At 34.9% G+C, this 18,137-nt stretch overlaps 1 protein-coding gene across 8 annotated transcripts in view; it reads left to right on the forward strand.

The window, feature by feature from the left end:
• The window catches only part of LOC123536297 (epidermal growth factor receptor kinase substrate 8-like), a 111,625-nt gene that overhangs the window by 45,148 nt on the left and 48,340 nt on the right, over positions 1-18,137 (forward strand). For 6 of the 8 annotated variants that reach the window (XM_053528506.1, XM_053528508.1, XM_053528510.1 and 3 more), the window contains 3 exons: positions 7,556-7,623; positions 8,191-8,375; positions 14,003-14,512. In XM_053528506.1, coding sequence (XP_053384481.1) covers positions 7,556-7,623; positions 8,191-8,375; positions 14,003-14,512 — 763 coding nt within the window. The remainder of the gene's footprint in view (positions 1-7,555; positions 7,624-8,190; positions 8,376-14,002; positions 14,513-18,137) is intronic. The other 2 variants (XM_045319354.2, XM_053528513.1) reach the window with 2 other exon arrangements.

An 18,137-nucleotide genomic window follows, 5' to 3' on the forward strand; every position in this document is an offset into this window, starting at 1 on the left:
CCGCGGCCAGCAGCCACCGAAATTGCCTCTGGACCGCCGTATTTGACCCCTTTCAGCGGCCATTTTTCTTCCAAAACAAATTATTTTTAGGCAATAATCGCCGAAGATGCACAATTTTTTAGAAGCACGTGATTACTAAGTTTCGCGCGACATCACCACAAGAACGACAAAATGACATAAGCTTCTCAATTAAAACTGATAACCAAAGGTGTAATCTCCTTTTTGTTATAATCAAATGGCCAGTAATTATCGGCAATTAGCGTGTCACCTCGTGTCAGTTTTGTTGTTCACAGTCTGACCTCAGTTAAAGATAATACTCTATAACTTATTAGTAGCATAATATTTGTATTTTTTTATACTTCTGTCAGCAAATACTATTAAATTTATACGAGATTAATTGTGTTTTAAAAAATTTTATAAACCCACTCTATCTTTTACGGAACGCAACGGCAATCTTAGATTTAGCGTAGACAATAAGCGCGGAGAGTAGCTTCCCTTATCAAAATGTCGAAAATTGTAAACAAACTTGTTTTGAAGTTAGAAAATTGTCTGTAACAATTTTTGTAGTAAAAAAAAAAACACACCGGAGCTTTAGATTTATAAGACCATTCGTATTGCGAAGGCAAATGCACGTCATGGTATCCTGGTAGAATAATAATGGAAAACCCAAAACGAAATGGGCCTAAAGGCTAAACTGGTCAGAAGTCTGAAAAATACATGTACTGGCTGCACCTCCAATCAGCGGTCACCTGACTTCAGCGGCCAAATTGTCTGCTTCCCTTGGCTGGCTGCTTAAGACAGGTTAGACTGTACATGGGTTCTAAAATCATACCATATATTTTGACCATACAAGTGTCAGGTTGGAGTAAAACCCACTATAGATTGTGTACTATTCTTAGTAGTTTTCTTTTGGCTAATATTAAAAGTCAAAACACTTGAGAATAATTAGTAGTACACATCAACTATGAAGGGCGAATTCTTGACAACACACAATACCTAGAGAAGCGACACAGAAATTAACAAATCTGTTGAAGGCAAACAGAGATAGTACAGTAGTTCAGGTTAAGTAAATGTTCCGTAACGTTAAAGTTACTCTAAATCTTATAAAACCCAGGTATAAACCAGATGTGACCAGTTTTTACAGTAAACTGTTTTGCCATATAGATAACTTAAAAGATACTGACACAGATTTATGCAAAAAGCATTGAAAGATTTCTTTTCATGTCTCGAAAATAGACAAAAAATATTGCATATGAATTTTAATTACCAAAAAATGTGCTGATTGAAAAAATGACCTTGTTTAGGAAATCCGAATGTGTACTTCTAAATTTTCAAGGAATTTGAAATATTATATATTAGAGCAATGTTATAAACAGGTAAAAACATCTCTGAATGAATACCGTAACATCAGAATGTATGACATGTTGAAGAATAAATTGTCATTTTATACCATAATAATCTGCAAGGTGTAACCTTGAAAAAAAGTCAGGCACCATTAAGTGTAACCATGTGTAGGGATGGTGTAAATGTAGTAGGAGTGTTTTACTGAATGATTTGTATATATGTAACTGAGTAGAGGATAAACTAGCTTAAATTATAGGGAAAGTACCTATATATAAGATAGGAAAATATAATTTCAAAGTGGGTATCCATATTGGGCATTTGTACTTAAAGTAGGGAAAGTATGTTTGTTAAATTTATACATTTGCTAAAATAACTCTATCTTGGTTGGGGACCAGGAATTTTTCAAAATACCTCCAGTGAAAATCTAACAAGTAGTAAGCACTCATTGAAAACAAGTAAGTGTAAGAAATCATATTGTTTAGCAAATTATTCAAAGAGCAAGTAGAGCTATTGTATTTGCCCATTCATTGCGTTGGTGTCTGCATCCTGATTTAATCAAGTTTTTAGCTCCACTATTCGGAGAATAGGGGGGCTATTCTACCCACCCAGGCGTCGGCGTCAGCGTTACCCTTCTTGGTTAAAGTTTTTCGGCAACCTTTGTTTTTATACGCCCGAAGGGACGTATAATGTTATGACACTGGTGTCTGTCTGTCCGTCCGTCTGTCCGTTAGCAATTTCGTGTCCGCTCTGTAACTCTTGAACCCCTTGAAGGATTTCAAGGAAACTTTACACAAATGTTCACCACACCGAGACGATGTGCAGAGCGCATGTTTTGGATGTCCCGCTTCAAGGTCAAGGTCACACTTAGGAGACAAAGGTCATATCAGTTTGTTTCGTGTCCGCTCTGTAACTATTGAACCCCTTGAAGGATTTCAAAGAAACTTGACACAACTGTTCACCACACCAAGACGACGTGCAGAGCGCATGTTCCGGATGACTTGCTTCAAGGTCAAGGTCACACTTAGGGGTCAAAAGTCATATCAGTTTGTTTCGTGTCCGCTCTGTAACTCTTGAACTGCTGGAAGGATTTCAAAGAAACTTGGCAGAAATGTTCACCACATTGTAACGATGTGCAGAGCGCATGTTCCGGATGACTCGCTTCAAGGTCAAGGTCACACTTAAGAGTCAAAGGTCATATATGACTTTGCTTTGTGTATATTGCTCTGCATTGTAGTGCTCTTGTTTTTATTTGGCAAATCTCTTTTTAGCTCATCTGATTTTTTGAAAAAAAATGATGAGTTATTGTCATCACTTGAGCGGTTGTCGGCGTCGGCGTCGGCGTCGGCGTTGCCTGGTTAAGTTTTATGTTTAGGTCAGCTTTTCTCCTAAACTATCAAAGCTATTGCTTTGAAACTTGGAATACTTGTTCACCATCATAAGCTGACCCTGTACAGCAAGAAACATAACTCCATCTTGCTTTTTGCAAGATTTATGGCCCCTTTTGTACTTAGAAAATATCAGATTTCTTGGTTAAGTTTTATGTTTAGGTCAACTTTTCTCCCAAACTGTCAAAGCTATTGCTTTGAAACTTGGAATACTTGTTCACCATCATAAGCTGACCCTGTACAGCAAGAAACATAACTCCATCCAGCTTTTTGCAAGATTTATTGCCCCTTTTGGACTTAGAAAATCAGTTTTCTTGGTTAAGTTTTATGTTTAGGTCAGCTTTTATCCTAAACTATCAAAGCTATTGCTTTAAAACTTGCAACACTTGTTCACCATCATAAGTTGACCCTGTACAGCAAGAAACATAACTCCATCCAGCTTTTTGCAAGATTTATGGCCCCTTTTGGACTTAGAAAATATCAGATTTCTTGGTTAAGTTTTATGTTTAGGTCAACTTTTTCTCTTAAACTATCAAAGCTATTGCTTTGAAACTTGCAACACTTGTTCACCATCATAAGCTGACCCTATACAGCAAGCAGCGTAACTCCATCCTGATTTTTGCAACAATTATTGCCCCTTTTGGACTTAGAAAATCATTTTCTTGGTTGAGTATTATGTTTAAGTCAACTTTTCTCATAAACTATCAAAGCTATTGCTTTAAAACTTGCAACAGTTTTTCACCATCATAAGTGGACACTGTACATCAAGAAACATAACTCTATCCTGCTTTTTGCAAGAATGATGGCCCTTTTTAGACTTAGAAAATCATGGGTAGGACAATATTTCTATTACACAAAAAAAATCAGATGAGCGTCAGCACCCGCAAGGCGGTGCTCTTGTTTGTACTTACAATAATTTTTTTTTTGAATTACTTCCCTTTTATGTTACTATAAATAGCTTATTTTGAAACTTTTTTATTATTGGCCGTTGGGAAAAACCGAGACCACTTTTCTGTGGTACAACATTGATGGTACCTCCAATTTTAAGGTGTATTTTTACATACCTGTACCCGATAAGGATTTTTTTGTAGACTTTGAATATTTTTTTTGTGGACTTAGATTTGTTTTTTGAAGTTTTCCTTTTGTTGTTCCAGTCCTTTGGGGCAACAACAGTCAAGTTCTTAAAATTTTGCTCCCATCCTATGATGTAAGCCTTCGGGCGTATATTGCCCCGCTTGGCGGCGCTCTTGTTCTGTCATATCTTTGTTACTATTGCTTATATCTTAATGTAACTTCACATAAACATTGTCCAGTATACAAACAATGTATGTTTAGGGGCTGAGCCCATTATACCCAAGGTCAAGGTCACCAAGCTGTTACACTTATTATTTTTAAGGTTAAAGTTTTTCGGCAACCTTTGTTTTTCTGTCATATCTTTGTTAATATTGCTTATATCTTACTGTAACTTCACATAAACATTGTCCAGTATACAAACAAAGTGTTTATAGGGGCTGAGCCCATTATACCCAAGGTCAAGGTCACCAAGGTGTTATACTTAGATTATTTTTAAGGTTAAAGTTTTTCGGCAACCTTTGTTTTTCTGTCATATCTTTGTTACTATTGCTTATGTCTTACTGTAAGTTCACATAAGCATTGTCCAGCATACCAACAAACTATGTGCAGGGGCTGGGCCCATTTTACCCAAGGTCAAGGCCACAAAGTTGTTATACTTGGAATTATTTTCATGTTAAATTTTTTCGAAAGCTTTGTTTATAGACATATCTTTGGTACTTTAAAAGATAATGACTTGAAACTCAAAATATTGTTTATAATCATCGTCTACATGTGTGGTTACAAACCCCATAACTCTAATTGTATTTTTGACAGAATAATGCCTCTTTTGTACTTAAACTTTTTTGCAATTTTTGGCTTTCTGGATATTACGTTAATGCAATATAAGATAAAGACTTGAAACTTAAAATGTATCTTTATCATCATCATCTGCATGTATGGTAACAATCTGCATAACTCTGATTTGTATTTTTGACCAAATTATGCCCCTTTTATTCTTAAATTTTTTAACAAACTTCGTTTTCTGGACATAACTTTGGTACTACATAAGATAATGACTTGAAACTCAAAATATATCTTTACCGTCATCATCTGCATGTGTTGTAACAATCCCAATAACCCTAATTTGTGTTCTTGACAGAATTGCCTCTTGGTGTATCTTCCTTTTAAAGTAAAGGCCTCACATATATTCATTTTACTGTCAAATCCCCAAATAGTGGAGCGCGCTGTCTTACGGACAGCTCTTAGCTCTTGTTATGTAAGCAGGTATCTCAGTAACCACTGGTGGCAATGAATTGGAACTTCACACACTTATTCTGTGATGAACTGACTTGCAGTACACAGGTTGCATAACTCTGTTTTGCTTTTTGACAGAAGTATGCCCCTTTTTGGACTTTCCAGTTTTTGTATGTAAGCTTGTGTCTATGTACCCGCTAACAGGAATGGATTGACACTTGTTCATTGTGATGATCTGACATGAAGTGCTCAGGTTCCGTTACTCTATTTTGAATTTTTACAGCATTATGCCCCTTTTTGTAACATAACAATTTTCGTTTTTTTAGCTTGACCATTCAAAAAATAGGTAATCCGTGCTTCGATGTCAGTGTCCTGGTTTGGTTAAGTTTTTTTATGTAAGCTGGTATCTCAGTACTCACCAGTAGGAATGGATGAGGAGCTGACATGCCTTGTACTGGTTCCGTAACCCTGATTTGCCTCTTAACAAAATTATGCCCATTTTTCGACTTTAATATTCATTCAGGTAATAACTTTCTTTAGCTGACAAGACTGTTGGATAGTCCAGCATTGCTGTCCTCCAACAGCTATTTTTAAAACAACAAATCCATTTAATACCTGATCAAAATCTGATTAAACACCTTTAACTGGTGGTTGTTAGATATTTGTGCATACATAATTACTTTTTCACTATAAATTGTATGAATATGTTCACAGATGAGTAACTATGAAGTATTTTGAAAATTTTAATCAGTCATCTTGTCACATTTTTTTATCATGTTTTATCCTGTAATTAATAGGGTCGAATGAAAAACTAGGTCATATATTAGCCTATTGTATGAAAAGTATTAGGTGACATCAGTAATTAACTCACTTCATTCTTATATAGGTGTATTACATGTTATATGCAAAATAAATTGTTACCTTAAGGTAAAAAAAAACAACACCTCTTTAAACTAGTTATCTTAGATACACCATTAACAAAACATTGGTATGAAAAAAAAAAAGGTAAAACAGTTTCGGAGAACAACGAACTTCCAAGTGCAGTGATTTTGAGAAAATTCCTAACTGTTATTACTGCAGGCCTGACCTCAGTTAGAAGTCATTTGTAGCCAGGGTGGGTTATAATGGTCTAAATCCTTTTAGTTGGGAGCATACATCAACTGATTCCTGGTATTTTCACAGCTAGAAGCCGGCGATTTGCAATTCATGCACTTTTCCCATTTTCCTGTTAGTGTAGGAACCCTGTTTTTAACCACTTATATGCCAGAAATAAGCATTGTGATTATGAATAATGAAATGCTTGAATTTAGTAGCCTGCTACCTGTATCAAGATTTAAAACCACAATAACTCATACAAGGAAAACATTATCGACTGCAGGTGATGTATGATCCAATTCAAATCTTTATGCATTTTCTGCTTTTGGCTACAAAGTCAGATATATACAATGGTATTGATTAAGTTGGAAAGAGTCCGCCTGCCATTAATGGCCACCTACATTTTCACTATATTTTCTGGTGAGTGTTTTCTGTGGTTTTGGATCCATTTAGATGCAGTGGAATAACCTTTTTTGTTTTGAAGCTGTTCTTAGCTCGGCTTTTCTAAGAGCTATTACACTCACCCCGGCGTCGCCGTTGGGCAAAGTTTTTGATAAAGTCAAATATCTCTGTTCCTATCAAAGCAATTGACTTGAAACTTAAGATAATTATTTACTAATAAAATCTACACCAGGAGAAACAATCCCCATAACTCTGTTTGAATTTTGACAGAGTTATGCCCCTTTTTAACTTTTAATTTGATTTTGAGCAGTCCAGATGCTTGGTTTAGCCAATATTTTAGTAAGCCGCATAAGATTACATCTGCGTGAAGATAGCTAAAGAGGATAAGACTTAGTATCTTAGTATGCATAATCAGGAACAGGATATACGAAAATGGTCATTATCATTATGCCCGTGGGCATATAACGAGTAGGTTGGCAGTTTTTCTGTCTCTACAAACCAGATTGCCTACAGCTGACATTAGTGACCCAATTTAGTTCATACTCGCACTCAACAATCCTTGTGGCAAGACATAAAAACTGACCTATAGATAGTTGACCTTGACCCTCATATGACCTTCCGCTTCTTACTTAAAACCTTTATAAGCAACATTTTTTTAGTCCTACAGCCCACATAAATGACCCAATTTAGTTCATACTCACACTCAACAAACCTTTTGGTAAGACCTACAAACTGACCTATATAATGACCTTGGCCCTAGTGTGATCTTCACCTTTGAACTTAAAACCTTAATAAACAACATCAATTAAAATGATTATGGGAAAGTGCAAAAAGTTTGTAAGTCCTTGAATTTTAACATGAAAAAAGAGTCGGAACTGTTTTAAAATGCTAAATGCAAAAGACATAGCAGGAATGACATGGATTATGTTTTGTCTTTGACTGTGTTCTTGATATTGCCTAATTAGGCTAGAAGTGTGGCTGCTAATTCTAACAATTCATTTCATTGAATTCTTTATTTGCAGGCACATGATATAGTAGATGAAATTTTATCAGCCAAGGGTGAAGGTGGTGGCAAGCGTGGACAATATGAGTAAGTAACTAGAGTATCTTTGTTCAAGTCTGATTTCTTCTAAGAAAGCTGTTTCAAGAAGTTTCTCTGTTCTATTTGTAAATTGTCAGGTAAACAGTTTAGTGGTTATGGGGCCTGTAGTTATGGTGACCTACAGGTTGAAAAAAAGCAATAAAGGATGAAAAAATTCTGTAATGGTCACCTGGATACTGAAAAAAAGCAATAATGGCAACCTAGAAACTGAAAAAATTGTACTAATAGTGGCTTGGAAATTAGAAAGATAATGGCAACACAGAAAAGTAACAATTTTTTTTACAATGACTACATGAGTACTTAGTTTGCTAAAGGCTTCAAAAATATGATAGGTTGATTTACTTTTTGTCAGACTTTGTGGTAAAAGGTCAAGGTCACTATGACCATGAATCTTGAAGTATGTTTAGGTCAGTATTCTCCAGAAGATACCCAGTTATCTCATAGGCTTTGTTGAAACTGAAGCAGATTTGAGGCAAAGAAATTCTGCAGACATACTCGTTTTTCATAGAATGCTGCCTAAATTGCGCTTGTAACACATTTTTCATTGTTTTTCAGTAAACACATTCCCCCGCCTCCAAGTGGACCTGCACCTGAACCACCTTACGGCAAGTCTCAAAATTTAAGGGAGACCAATAGATATGGTGATCCCTATCGTGATGAACCTCCCTTAGAGGCTCGTCTCCAAGAAACGAGGCTGAGTGAAACAGCCAGGCTCGGGGAGACTGGCAGATTTAATGATGGTTTGTACATAGAAAGAAATAGAAGGTCTTACCATGTGTCTCTTTCATTCTTGTGACTCGATATTATTTTATTTTTTTCATTTGATTAGTTTGGATATGTATTTCGTGCAAGTTTGTTCATCAGCATGAGTTTTTTGTTGCTTTGAGCCTGGAAGAAGTTAGCCTGTACACAGTCAATAAAGAATAATCTGTATGCAAATATTTATTTTGAAATGATATATCTGTCTTAGGCAATTATAAAACAAATAGGAAGATGATCCTCCAAATATTTCTTAAAGTGTAGGAAAGGGATTTTTCAATTTTGAATTTTTTGAATAGTGGAGCATTTGTTGTCATTCTTTCTTTGGCGTCCATTTTACAGAAGTATCATTAGATGATCTTACAGGACAAATAACATGACTCTGGCTTACATTTTGGTAAAGTTATGCCCATTTTTCACTTTGAAAGTTTGTTGAAAGTTTTGCATGTATGCAGGTTCCTCAGGAACTGTTGTACTGAATACTTCAAGATCCTCAGAATTCTCCAGGATCATGAAATAACCATTCTGAACTAGCTTCCATTTTACAGTTAGAAAAATTAGAATTATACAAAGGCTTTTGTATGTAACTTAGTTCTAATTGTAAGGGCTCCAAATAATCTAGCATGATGTTGTTACACATTTCTTTTTATTTCTGATTTATAATTGGTAGTATTCTGTAAAAACAAATAACAAAAAAAGACTAGCTAAATTATAGAAAAAACAGTAGTTTGTCAGCTAAATAAACTGGTAATAAAACAACAAAATACATAAAAAACAATGTTTCCTATTGATGTTTTATACTAAAAGAAGAATTTTCAAATCTGAATTACTTGGCAAAAAATGATGTTGGTTTAAGGTAGTTCTGCACGTTTGATAAACCAGAAGTGATAGCGTAACATCATTTATCCGGAAAACGAAGAATAATGTCTGGATTCGGCGTACGGAAATGAAAATCAGTTTATGAATTAATGGCTACCTGTGAGTAAATGTATTACAGTGACACTGTTACTATCTTTTTAAAGTTAAAATATGACATTAAAACATCTGAAATGTGAGATAATTCAAAATAATGTCTTAAAATAAGCTTGAAATGTGAGGGTCACTTTAATCATGGTCAAATATCTCGAAAATAAGCACATGGACCTATACATTTTATTTCACCAAAATATAGGCCAAATGTCTAAGTGTGAGAAGTTTCATTAAAACATACATTGTAGAAAAATTCCTATTCACGAAAAAGTTATGAAAGCTGTGAGATCCATTTTATTCAAATCAGTCTAGCAAAAAAATCAAACACACGACCCTATCTTTTTTACTTGCTGAATTTTCTAAGTATATTCCGAAGTTTTGAAAAATCAGTTGTATCAAATTCTACATTGTAGAAAATTTTTCGATCCAAACGTGCAGAACTACCTTAAAAGTTACTCAATGAAGCAGAACATGGCCAGTCTGTTACGTAAATGCCAATCCAGTTTGTTCATTGAGTTGAGAACAAGATTTGTTATCATGAGGTTCTAGGTCTGAATCCAGGTGAAAGTGTATGTTCTGTGTGGAAGGCTAGGAATCAAAGGAAAAAGTCTACTGCCTGATATATAACTGAAATACTGTTTGAATAGCATTAAACCTTACATAGAAGTTTCATTTAAAAGAGAGTTTATATGGTATATTTATTTAGACAACAATTTTCTTTTGTATTTGAAACTAGTTGGTTAGTGCTATTTTTTTATCCAAGCTTTTTTATTTTATGTAATAAATTTGATCTACAAGATTGAAAGAGACACAGTCATTCTGCTTTCTGATTTTGCTTTGGCTTTTTTCTGTGCAATAGATTTTATTTTTGATGCATTCTAGCATATAAGAGAACTTTATACTAATAAGTGAAATCTTCTAAGCTGAATAATTTACTGAAATAATAAACAAAGAACAAAAATTTCTTTAACTGAAACCTGTTCATAGGTATAATTACAGGACAAAGACCTCTATAAATGGTACAAGCCACTGTTTTAAAAAAAATATTTCAACAAAGAACTCTAAAAGATTGTTTTTAATTGGAGAACTAAAATACCTTTTTTTTCCATTATATGAATAGGTCTGATCAATTAGATATAACTTGTAAAAGATGCTAGCATTTGTTTGAAGCTGCCTACTGAAATTACTATAACTACTGTTATTGAATTTTATAATTTTAAAACATTTTATAGATGTGAATTCCTTCATTATCAAAAACGATCTTTTATTTGCAAACGCTATAATTTATGAATTGTTAATACAGTGTAACTTCCAAAAACCACACCCCCTTGGGACCAGAAGAAAAAATCCGCTTTTTGGAAGTTTCTGATATATGGAAGTAATGAGTAATTTGGACAACTGCATATCTAAAGGCCTTCTTTGTGATATGGAACAAGTTCAGACTCTGGAGACTCTGGAATTGTTTCAACTTTTCCTGCAGGGACAGTTCAGTTTTGCTACCCTTCTACAGGGTCTCAGTCATTTCAATTATGAAAATGATAAAGTAGGCGTAAAATGCTGTAATTTTAAAGGGTTTACTCTTTTTTTCCTTATCTACATCCAGTTTGTAAAAAACATTTTTTACATGTTTCGAAATCAAACCATTGTCTGAAGTTAAATTTTCGCACTAGCTAACTAATTTCTTAACTAAAAGCATTCTTTACTAAAATTAGAATTAAATGTCTGTAAAGATGTTGACGTAAACATAAAACTTTTATCTGTGAATCATTACTTTAATGAAAGATCATAATCTAATTAGTATGATCTTTGGCTGTCATTTGATCCTTTGATTAACAGGTTGTGATTCTAATATGTGTAAAAATAATCAGTCGCTACTATTTGGTAAAAAATTGTCCGTTTTTCAGAATTTTCCGGTTTTTGGAATGTCCAGTATTCAGAAGTTCCACTGTAGATGTTATTAGTCACCTACTGGTTGTAAACCAGTTTCAGGGACTATAGCAATGCACTTTTCCGTCATTCCGTCCGTCCGTCCGTCTGTCCGTCCGTCCGTCCGCAATTTCGTGTCCGGTCCATAACTCTGTCATCCATGAAGGGATTTTAATATTACTTGGCACAAATGTTCCCCATGATGAGACGACGTGTCATGCGCAAAACCCGGACCCCTAGCTCAAAGGTCAAGGTCACAATTGGAGGTCAAAGGTCAACAGGGCTTTTTTCCTGTCCGGTCCATAACTCTCCCATCCATGAAGAGATTTTAATATTACTTGGCACAAATGTTCCCCATGAGGAGACGATGTGTCATGCGCAAAACTTGGACCCCTAGCTTAAAGGTCAAGGTCACAATTGGAGGTCAAAGGTCAACAAGGCTTTTTTCCTGTCCGGTCCATAACTCTCCCATCTATGAAGGGATTTTAATATTACTTGGCACAAATGTACCTCATAATAAGGCGATGTGTCATGCACAACTTTCAGACCCCTAGCTCAGAGGTCAAGGTCACACTTAGCAGTCAAATGTTAACATAGCATGAACAGGGTCTGTTTCGTGTCCGGTCCATAACTCTGACATTCATTAAGGGATTTTAATATCACTTAGCACAAGTGTTCCCCATGATGAGCTGATGTGTCATGCGCAAATCCCGGACCCCTAGCTCAGAGGTCAAGGTCACAATTGGGCACAAAGGTCAACAGAGTTTTTTTCCTGTCCCGTCCATAATTCTGCCATCCATGAAGGGATTTTAATATTACTTGGCACAAATGTTCCCCATGATGAGACAACATGTCATGCGCAAAGCCCAGACCCTTAGCTCAAAGGTCAAGGTCACAATTGGAGGTCAAAGGTCAATAAGGTTTTTTCCCTGTCCGATCCAGAACTCTGTCATCCATCAAGGGATTACAATATTACTTGGCATAAATGTTTCCCATGATGAGACGACGTGTCATGCGCAACACCCAGTACCCTAGCTTAAAGGTCAAGGTCACACTTTGAGATCAAAGGTCAAGAGGATTTTTTTCCTGTCCGGTCTGTAACTTTGTCATGCAAAGCAGGATTTAGATATCAGTTGGCACAAATATTCCCCTGGATGAGACAACATGTCTTGCGCAAGAACCAGGTCCCTAGGTCTAAGGTCAAGGTCATATTTAGAGGTCAAAGGTCAAATTCAAGAATGACTTTATACGGAACATTTCTTCTTCATGCATGGAGGGATTTGATGTAACTTGGACCAAATGTTCACCACCATGAGGCACCCTTGTTTTTAGAATTACGTCCCTTTGTTGTTACTATAAATAGATTTTATTGTAACTTTTTTATTACTGGCGGTAGAGAAAAATCGAGACCACTTTTCTGTGGTACAGCATGCATGTTACATCCAATTTTTAGGTGTATTTTGACCTATCTCTACCGGGTAAAGGTTTTCTTGTGGACTTATATTATATAGATTTTTTTTTTTTTTTTTTTTAAAGATTAATTTCCCTTTGTTGTTTCTATAAATAACTTACATGATAACATTTTTATAATCAGCCGAAAAAATTCAATATTAAAACAACTGTGGGTTTTTATATATGCACATTTTAATCCAAGTGTGATGTTATAACATATTGTATATGTAGTACAATATTGTTTATACATCATTGACAGATATCAGTTCATTATGTTATACTGCAGTAGAGAAAATTAGGTGCCTTCCAGTAGGGGACTTTGTATTGCATGGCAATACTTCATTCACTTGTTTTCTGTTGTTATGGAAATTTATTTTTAATTATTTACATAGCACATATTTTTTCTCTCATTGAAACCTTAAATGTTAAAATATTATATTTCTTTGATATGCGATAATTCCTTTGAAATTGGTGGCCACAATTTTTTACAAGTTCTTTGTTGAAATATTTCAAATTAATCGGAACAATAATTTAAACACAAGACTAGTGTTATTTTTCACCCATATAGTTCAACTCGTAATAACATCTGAAATCATTTCTTTCCCGTGAGTTTCCTCAAACAGAAATATTGCTTCATTTTACATTTGAACTATGGTAGCTTCTTTGATTGAAGAATCAGAATTAAAATGAAAACATCTTTGATATGTAATAGAAGTCATTTTTATTTTAGGAAAGTACATTAAAGACACTTCAAAAATATTTACTCGGATCCTTCTTGACTTTTGGTACTTTAAGGCAAGTTTGTTAAAAGTCTAAAGAAATGATTTCATTTTCATCATTTTGTTGTTTCATACATGTATTTTACCCTTGTACATTTGTTGATGTTTTTGCCTTTTTGTCACACAGCACTATTCAGAGCTGGCTTGCTAGTTGGGCACATTAATTCACAGTTGCACTTCTCACTGTCTTATGTTACGTAGCATATTTATCTTTTATTTTTATGTTACTAACTTGTTTCGCTAAGGAAAGAACTGGAGACAAAGAGGTTAGATGCACATGGTTACTTTTTCTCTTTGCTTATTTTAAGAAGAAAAAATCTAAGCTGTTGTTCATTATTGGTCTCTTTTCTTCATAGTTAAGCTGTGTCTGTCATTGTAAAATGACAACAGAAAAACGATTTACACAACATGTGATTTACATTATATGTGTATTGTGTAGCTGCTATGTTGCTGTATTTAGTTGTTTACATTTACTCATAAAGCTAGCAGATGGATTCATGAATATTATACAACTGGCGGTAAAGGAAGGGACCGAACTCCATCTCCTATTAGGGACTCTTGGAGAGATGTACAGACTATCGGGTATTCAGGATTTCCGGAATTTGGAAACAGTTACTCACATAGACAGGCATACCGGTCAGAGAGCAATCAGTATGCAAAACCCAACTCCAAATCTGGTACACCATTTGGAACCTGGAGTGGAAACAATTTTGATCCAGACACAAAAACTGGCCGTAAAAACAAAAAAGGGAAGAAATGGTTCATGTTTAGTTCAAGTAAAAACAGTATGAAGAAGTCAAAATCGGGAAAGGAAAATAAAGGGTTTGATTACAGTAGTTCCACCCTTCCGTTAATGAGATCTGTTTCCAGCGGGAACATGTATGCAGAGTCTTCAAACTCTTTGAGACGTAATATGAAGAGCTCTACTGATGCAGACTTTTCAGCAAATATCTTGGCTAATGACCGACAGGGAATTGATATGGTAGATTCAGGTATTCATTGGTTATGCAGCCATATCTGTCAACCTTGTAACAAACCTTAAGCAAAGAATGTTGAATGAGCCACCATTTAGCAACAATATGAGCATGGGAATACATGGTTGGAATGTGAAATATAAACTTAATTTGTAGGAAAAGCAATAAAAAGGCATCAGGGTATGGCACTGACCTCAAGTGAAAGGGAAAAGTTTTGAGACAATAACCTATTAATGGTGGAATAGATCTGTCAGTCAATTGATTGCAATTAATGGTCAGTTAATGACAGAATGAAATATATATACTGATTTATTACGAATATCTAAAGTGTTAACCATTTTGCATGAATCCTGTATTTAACAATATTAAAACAGCATGGGAATCTAAATAAATGAAATTAATGCATGAACATTAGTTAAACCTTCCGCAATTTGAATATATTTTAAAGTTTATATGAAACGAAGATAAGCATTTTTTACTATAAAGAAGTATTATCTTAAAAGTTGTGATTGTCATAAAAATGAAATGGAGGCGAAAGTTCCTTGAATTTTAAGATGATGAAGTCTGAAATATGTATATGTTACATTTGAATCTGAATGGTAGTAATGCTTGTCATTTTGGAGGATGACTTCACATTTTCCATGTAGTTTGATATAATTTGAGACTTAGTGAAGTTTGAGTGTGGATTTTGAGAAATGGAAACCTTGGAGGAAGCTGTAGATAATTTTAGGTACTGTTTGAATGTGGATTGTGAGGTATTGAAACACTGGAGGAAGCTGTAGGTAATTTTAGGTACTGTTTGAATGTGGATTGTGAGGTATTGAAGCACGGGAGGAAGCTGTAGATAATTTTAGGTACTGTTTGAATGTGGATTGTGAGGTATTGAAGCACTGGAGGAAGCTGTAGATAATTTTAGGTACTGTTTGAATGTGGATTGTGAGGTATTGAAGCACTGGAGGAAGCTGTAGATAATTTTAGGTACTGTTTGAATGTGGATTGTGAGGTATTGAAGCACTGGAGGAAGCTGTAGATAATTTTAGTACTGTTTTGAATGTGGATTGTGAGGTTTTCGAAGCACTGGAGAAGCTGTAGATAATTTTAGGTACTGTTTGAATGTGGATTGTGAGGTATCGAAGCACTGGAGGAAGCTGGGAGATAATTTTAGGTACTGTTTGAATGTGGATTGGAGGTATTGAAGCACGGAGGAAGCTGTAGGTAATTTTAGGTCCTGTTTGAATGTGATTGTGAGGTATTGAAGCACGGAGGAAGCTGTAGATAATTTTAGGTACTGTTTGAATGTGGATGTGAGGTATTGAAACCCCTGGAGGAAGCTGTAGATAATTTTAGGTACTGTTTGAATGTGGAAATTGTGAGGTATCGGGAAGCACTGGAGGAAGCTGTAGATATATTTTAGGTACTGTTGAATGTGGATTGTGAGGTATCGAAGCACTGGAGGAAGCTGTAGATAATTTTAGGTACTGTTTGAATGTGGATTGTGAGGTATCGAAGCACTGGAGGAAGCTGTAGATAATTTTAGGTACTGTTTGAATGTGGATTGTGAGGTATCGAAGCACTGGAGGAAGCTGTAGATAATTTTAGGTACTGTTTGAATGTGGATTGTGAGGTATCGAAGCACTGGAGGAAGCTGTAGATAATTTTAGGTACTGTTTGAATGTGGATTGTGAGGTATCGAAGCACTGGAGAAGCTGTAAGATAATTTTAGGTACTGTTTGAATGTGGATTGTGAGGTATCGAAGCACTGGGAAGCTGTAGATAATTTAGGTACTGTTTGAATGTGGATTGTGAGGTTTCGAAACACTGGAGGAAGCTGTAGATAATTTTAGGTACTGTTTGAATGTGGATTGTGAGGTTTCGAAACACTGGAGGAAGCTGTAGATAATTTTAGGTACTGTTTGAATGTGGATTGTGAGGTATCGAAGCACTGGAGGAAGCTGTAGATAATTTTAGGTACTGTTTGAATGTGGATTGTGAGGTATTGAAGCACTGGAGGAAGCTGTAGATAATTTTAGGTACTGTTTGAATGTGGATTGTGAGGTATTGAAGCACTGGAGGAAGCTGTAGATAATTTTAGGTACTGTTTGAATGTGGATTGTGAGGTATCGAAGCACTGGAGGAAGCTGTAGATAATTTTAGGTACTGTTTGAATGTGGATTGTGAGGTTTCGAAACACTGGAGGAAGCTGTAGATAATTTTAGGTACTGTTTGAATGTGGATTGTGAGGTACTGAAGCACTGGAGGAAGCTGTAGGTAATTTTAGGTACTGTTTGAATGTGGATTGTGAGGTACTGAAGCACTGGAGGAAGCTGTAGGTAATTTTAGGTACTGTTTGAATGTGGATTGTGAGGTACTGAAACACCTGGGGAAGATGAGACTGAATTATTTTGCTGCAGCTCACTGAAATAACTTGAAACACAAAACTAGCCAAAAAATGAACAACTACTGAAAAGAAGAACGTGAATTTAAGACATCTGTAATATAATCTGATGATACAGGAAGAAAGGTTTAGATAATTACAACACAGTACTTACTGTCACAATTCAGTCTTGTTTTAAGAGAAGGATTACAGCTGAATTGGAAAAAGTATGATTTGGACTACACAGTGTTTTGAAAATTAGTTCTCACAGTGCTCTTACAAAATAATTTTCACATGGACAGTATACTTCCTATTTAGTTGGCAGTACTTAAAGCAACACCACAATAACAACATTTTATTTTTATCATATAAGGTTATGAATTATTAGTTACAGTCACATAGGAAAGTATTTTATATTGGCTGACAGATGTAGATGCTGCAAGCTTTATGTCATAATGTCATGTTGAGTAATTGTTGCCAATTATAGAACATTCTAACTACAGAACATGAGAAAAGCATTCATCACATACATTTTTTGTTTTACCAATTAGATATAAATTTTGCTGATTTTTTTTTTTTTGATGAAATAAAAAAAACATATTTTTGTCTCTTTGTTTCTCTGGTCTCTTTTGAGTTTAAGTTTAAATGTGGAATTAGCTGTTGTTTTTTACATTGAGAAAGCATACTTTTTGTTAACATATTTTACATTGAGATACGTATTTTGAGGCATTTATGAAGGTAAAATGACATGTTTGGATATTTTATAGAAAATCATTTGCTGAAATTTCCTTTTACTACAAGTTGGAATTTACTTTTGATGTAGAATTTGATTTGGAGAGCTTTATTCAAAACAGAAAAAGAAAAAAATGCAGACTGTTGCTAGGTTACAGGATATATTGTAGGAAAATAGCACTTTGAGTTGAGCTCCAGCAGTTACTGTTTTTAAATAGTATTACATAACTAATTTAAATTTGTGTGTTGTTTGTCGTATTGTACCAGACCCACCTTGTTGTGACTTGTGTCTTTTAATCATGTATGACATTGCTTTTGGATTGTAAACATATTTTACCATTTCATCGTATGACTAGTGCCGTATTTTACAAAATAAAAACACCTTGTAAAACAAGCAGTTGTGACATTTTGAAGTTACATATTATTGTAATTCTTGTGTTAATTACCCTATGTAACATTCAGTCTTCCTTCTGATGGTTCTAAATTTTGATAGCATTCATAGTTAACCTTTACCCTGCTAATTTTCTAAAATGGACT

The sequence above is a fragment of the Mercenaria mercenaria genome, chromosome 17, assembly GCF_021730395.1.
Source record: "Mercenaria mercenaria strain notata chromosome 17, MADL_Memer_1, whole genome shotgun sequence".
In the NCBI taxonomy this organism is placed as follows: Eukaryota; Metazoa; Mollusca; class Bivalvia; order Venerida; family Veneridae; genus Mercenaria; species Mercenaria mercenaria.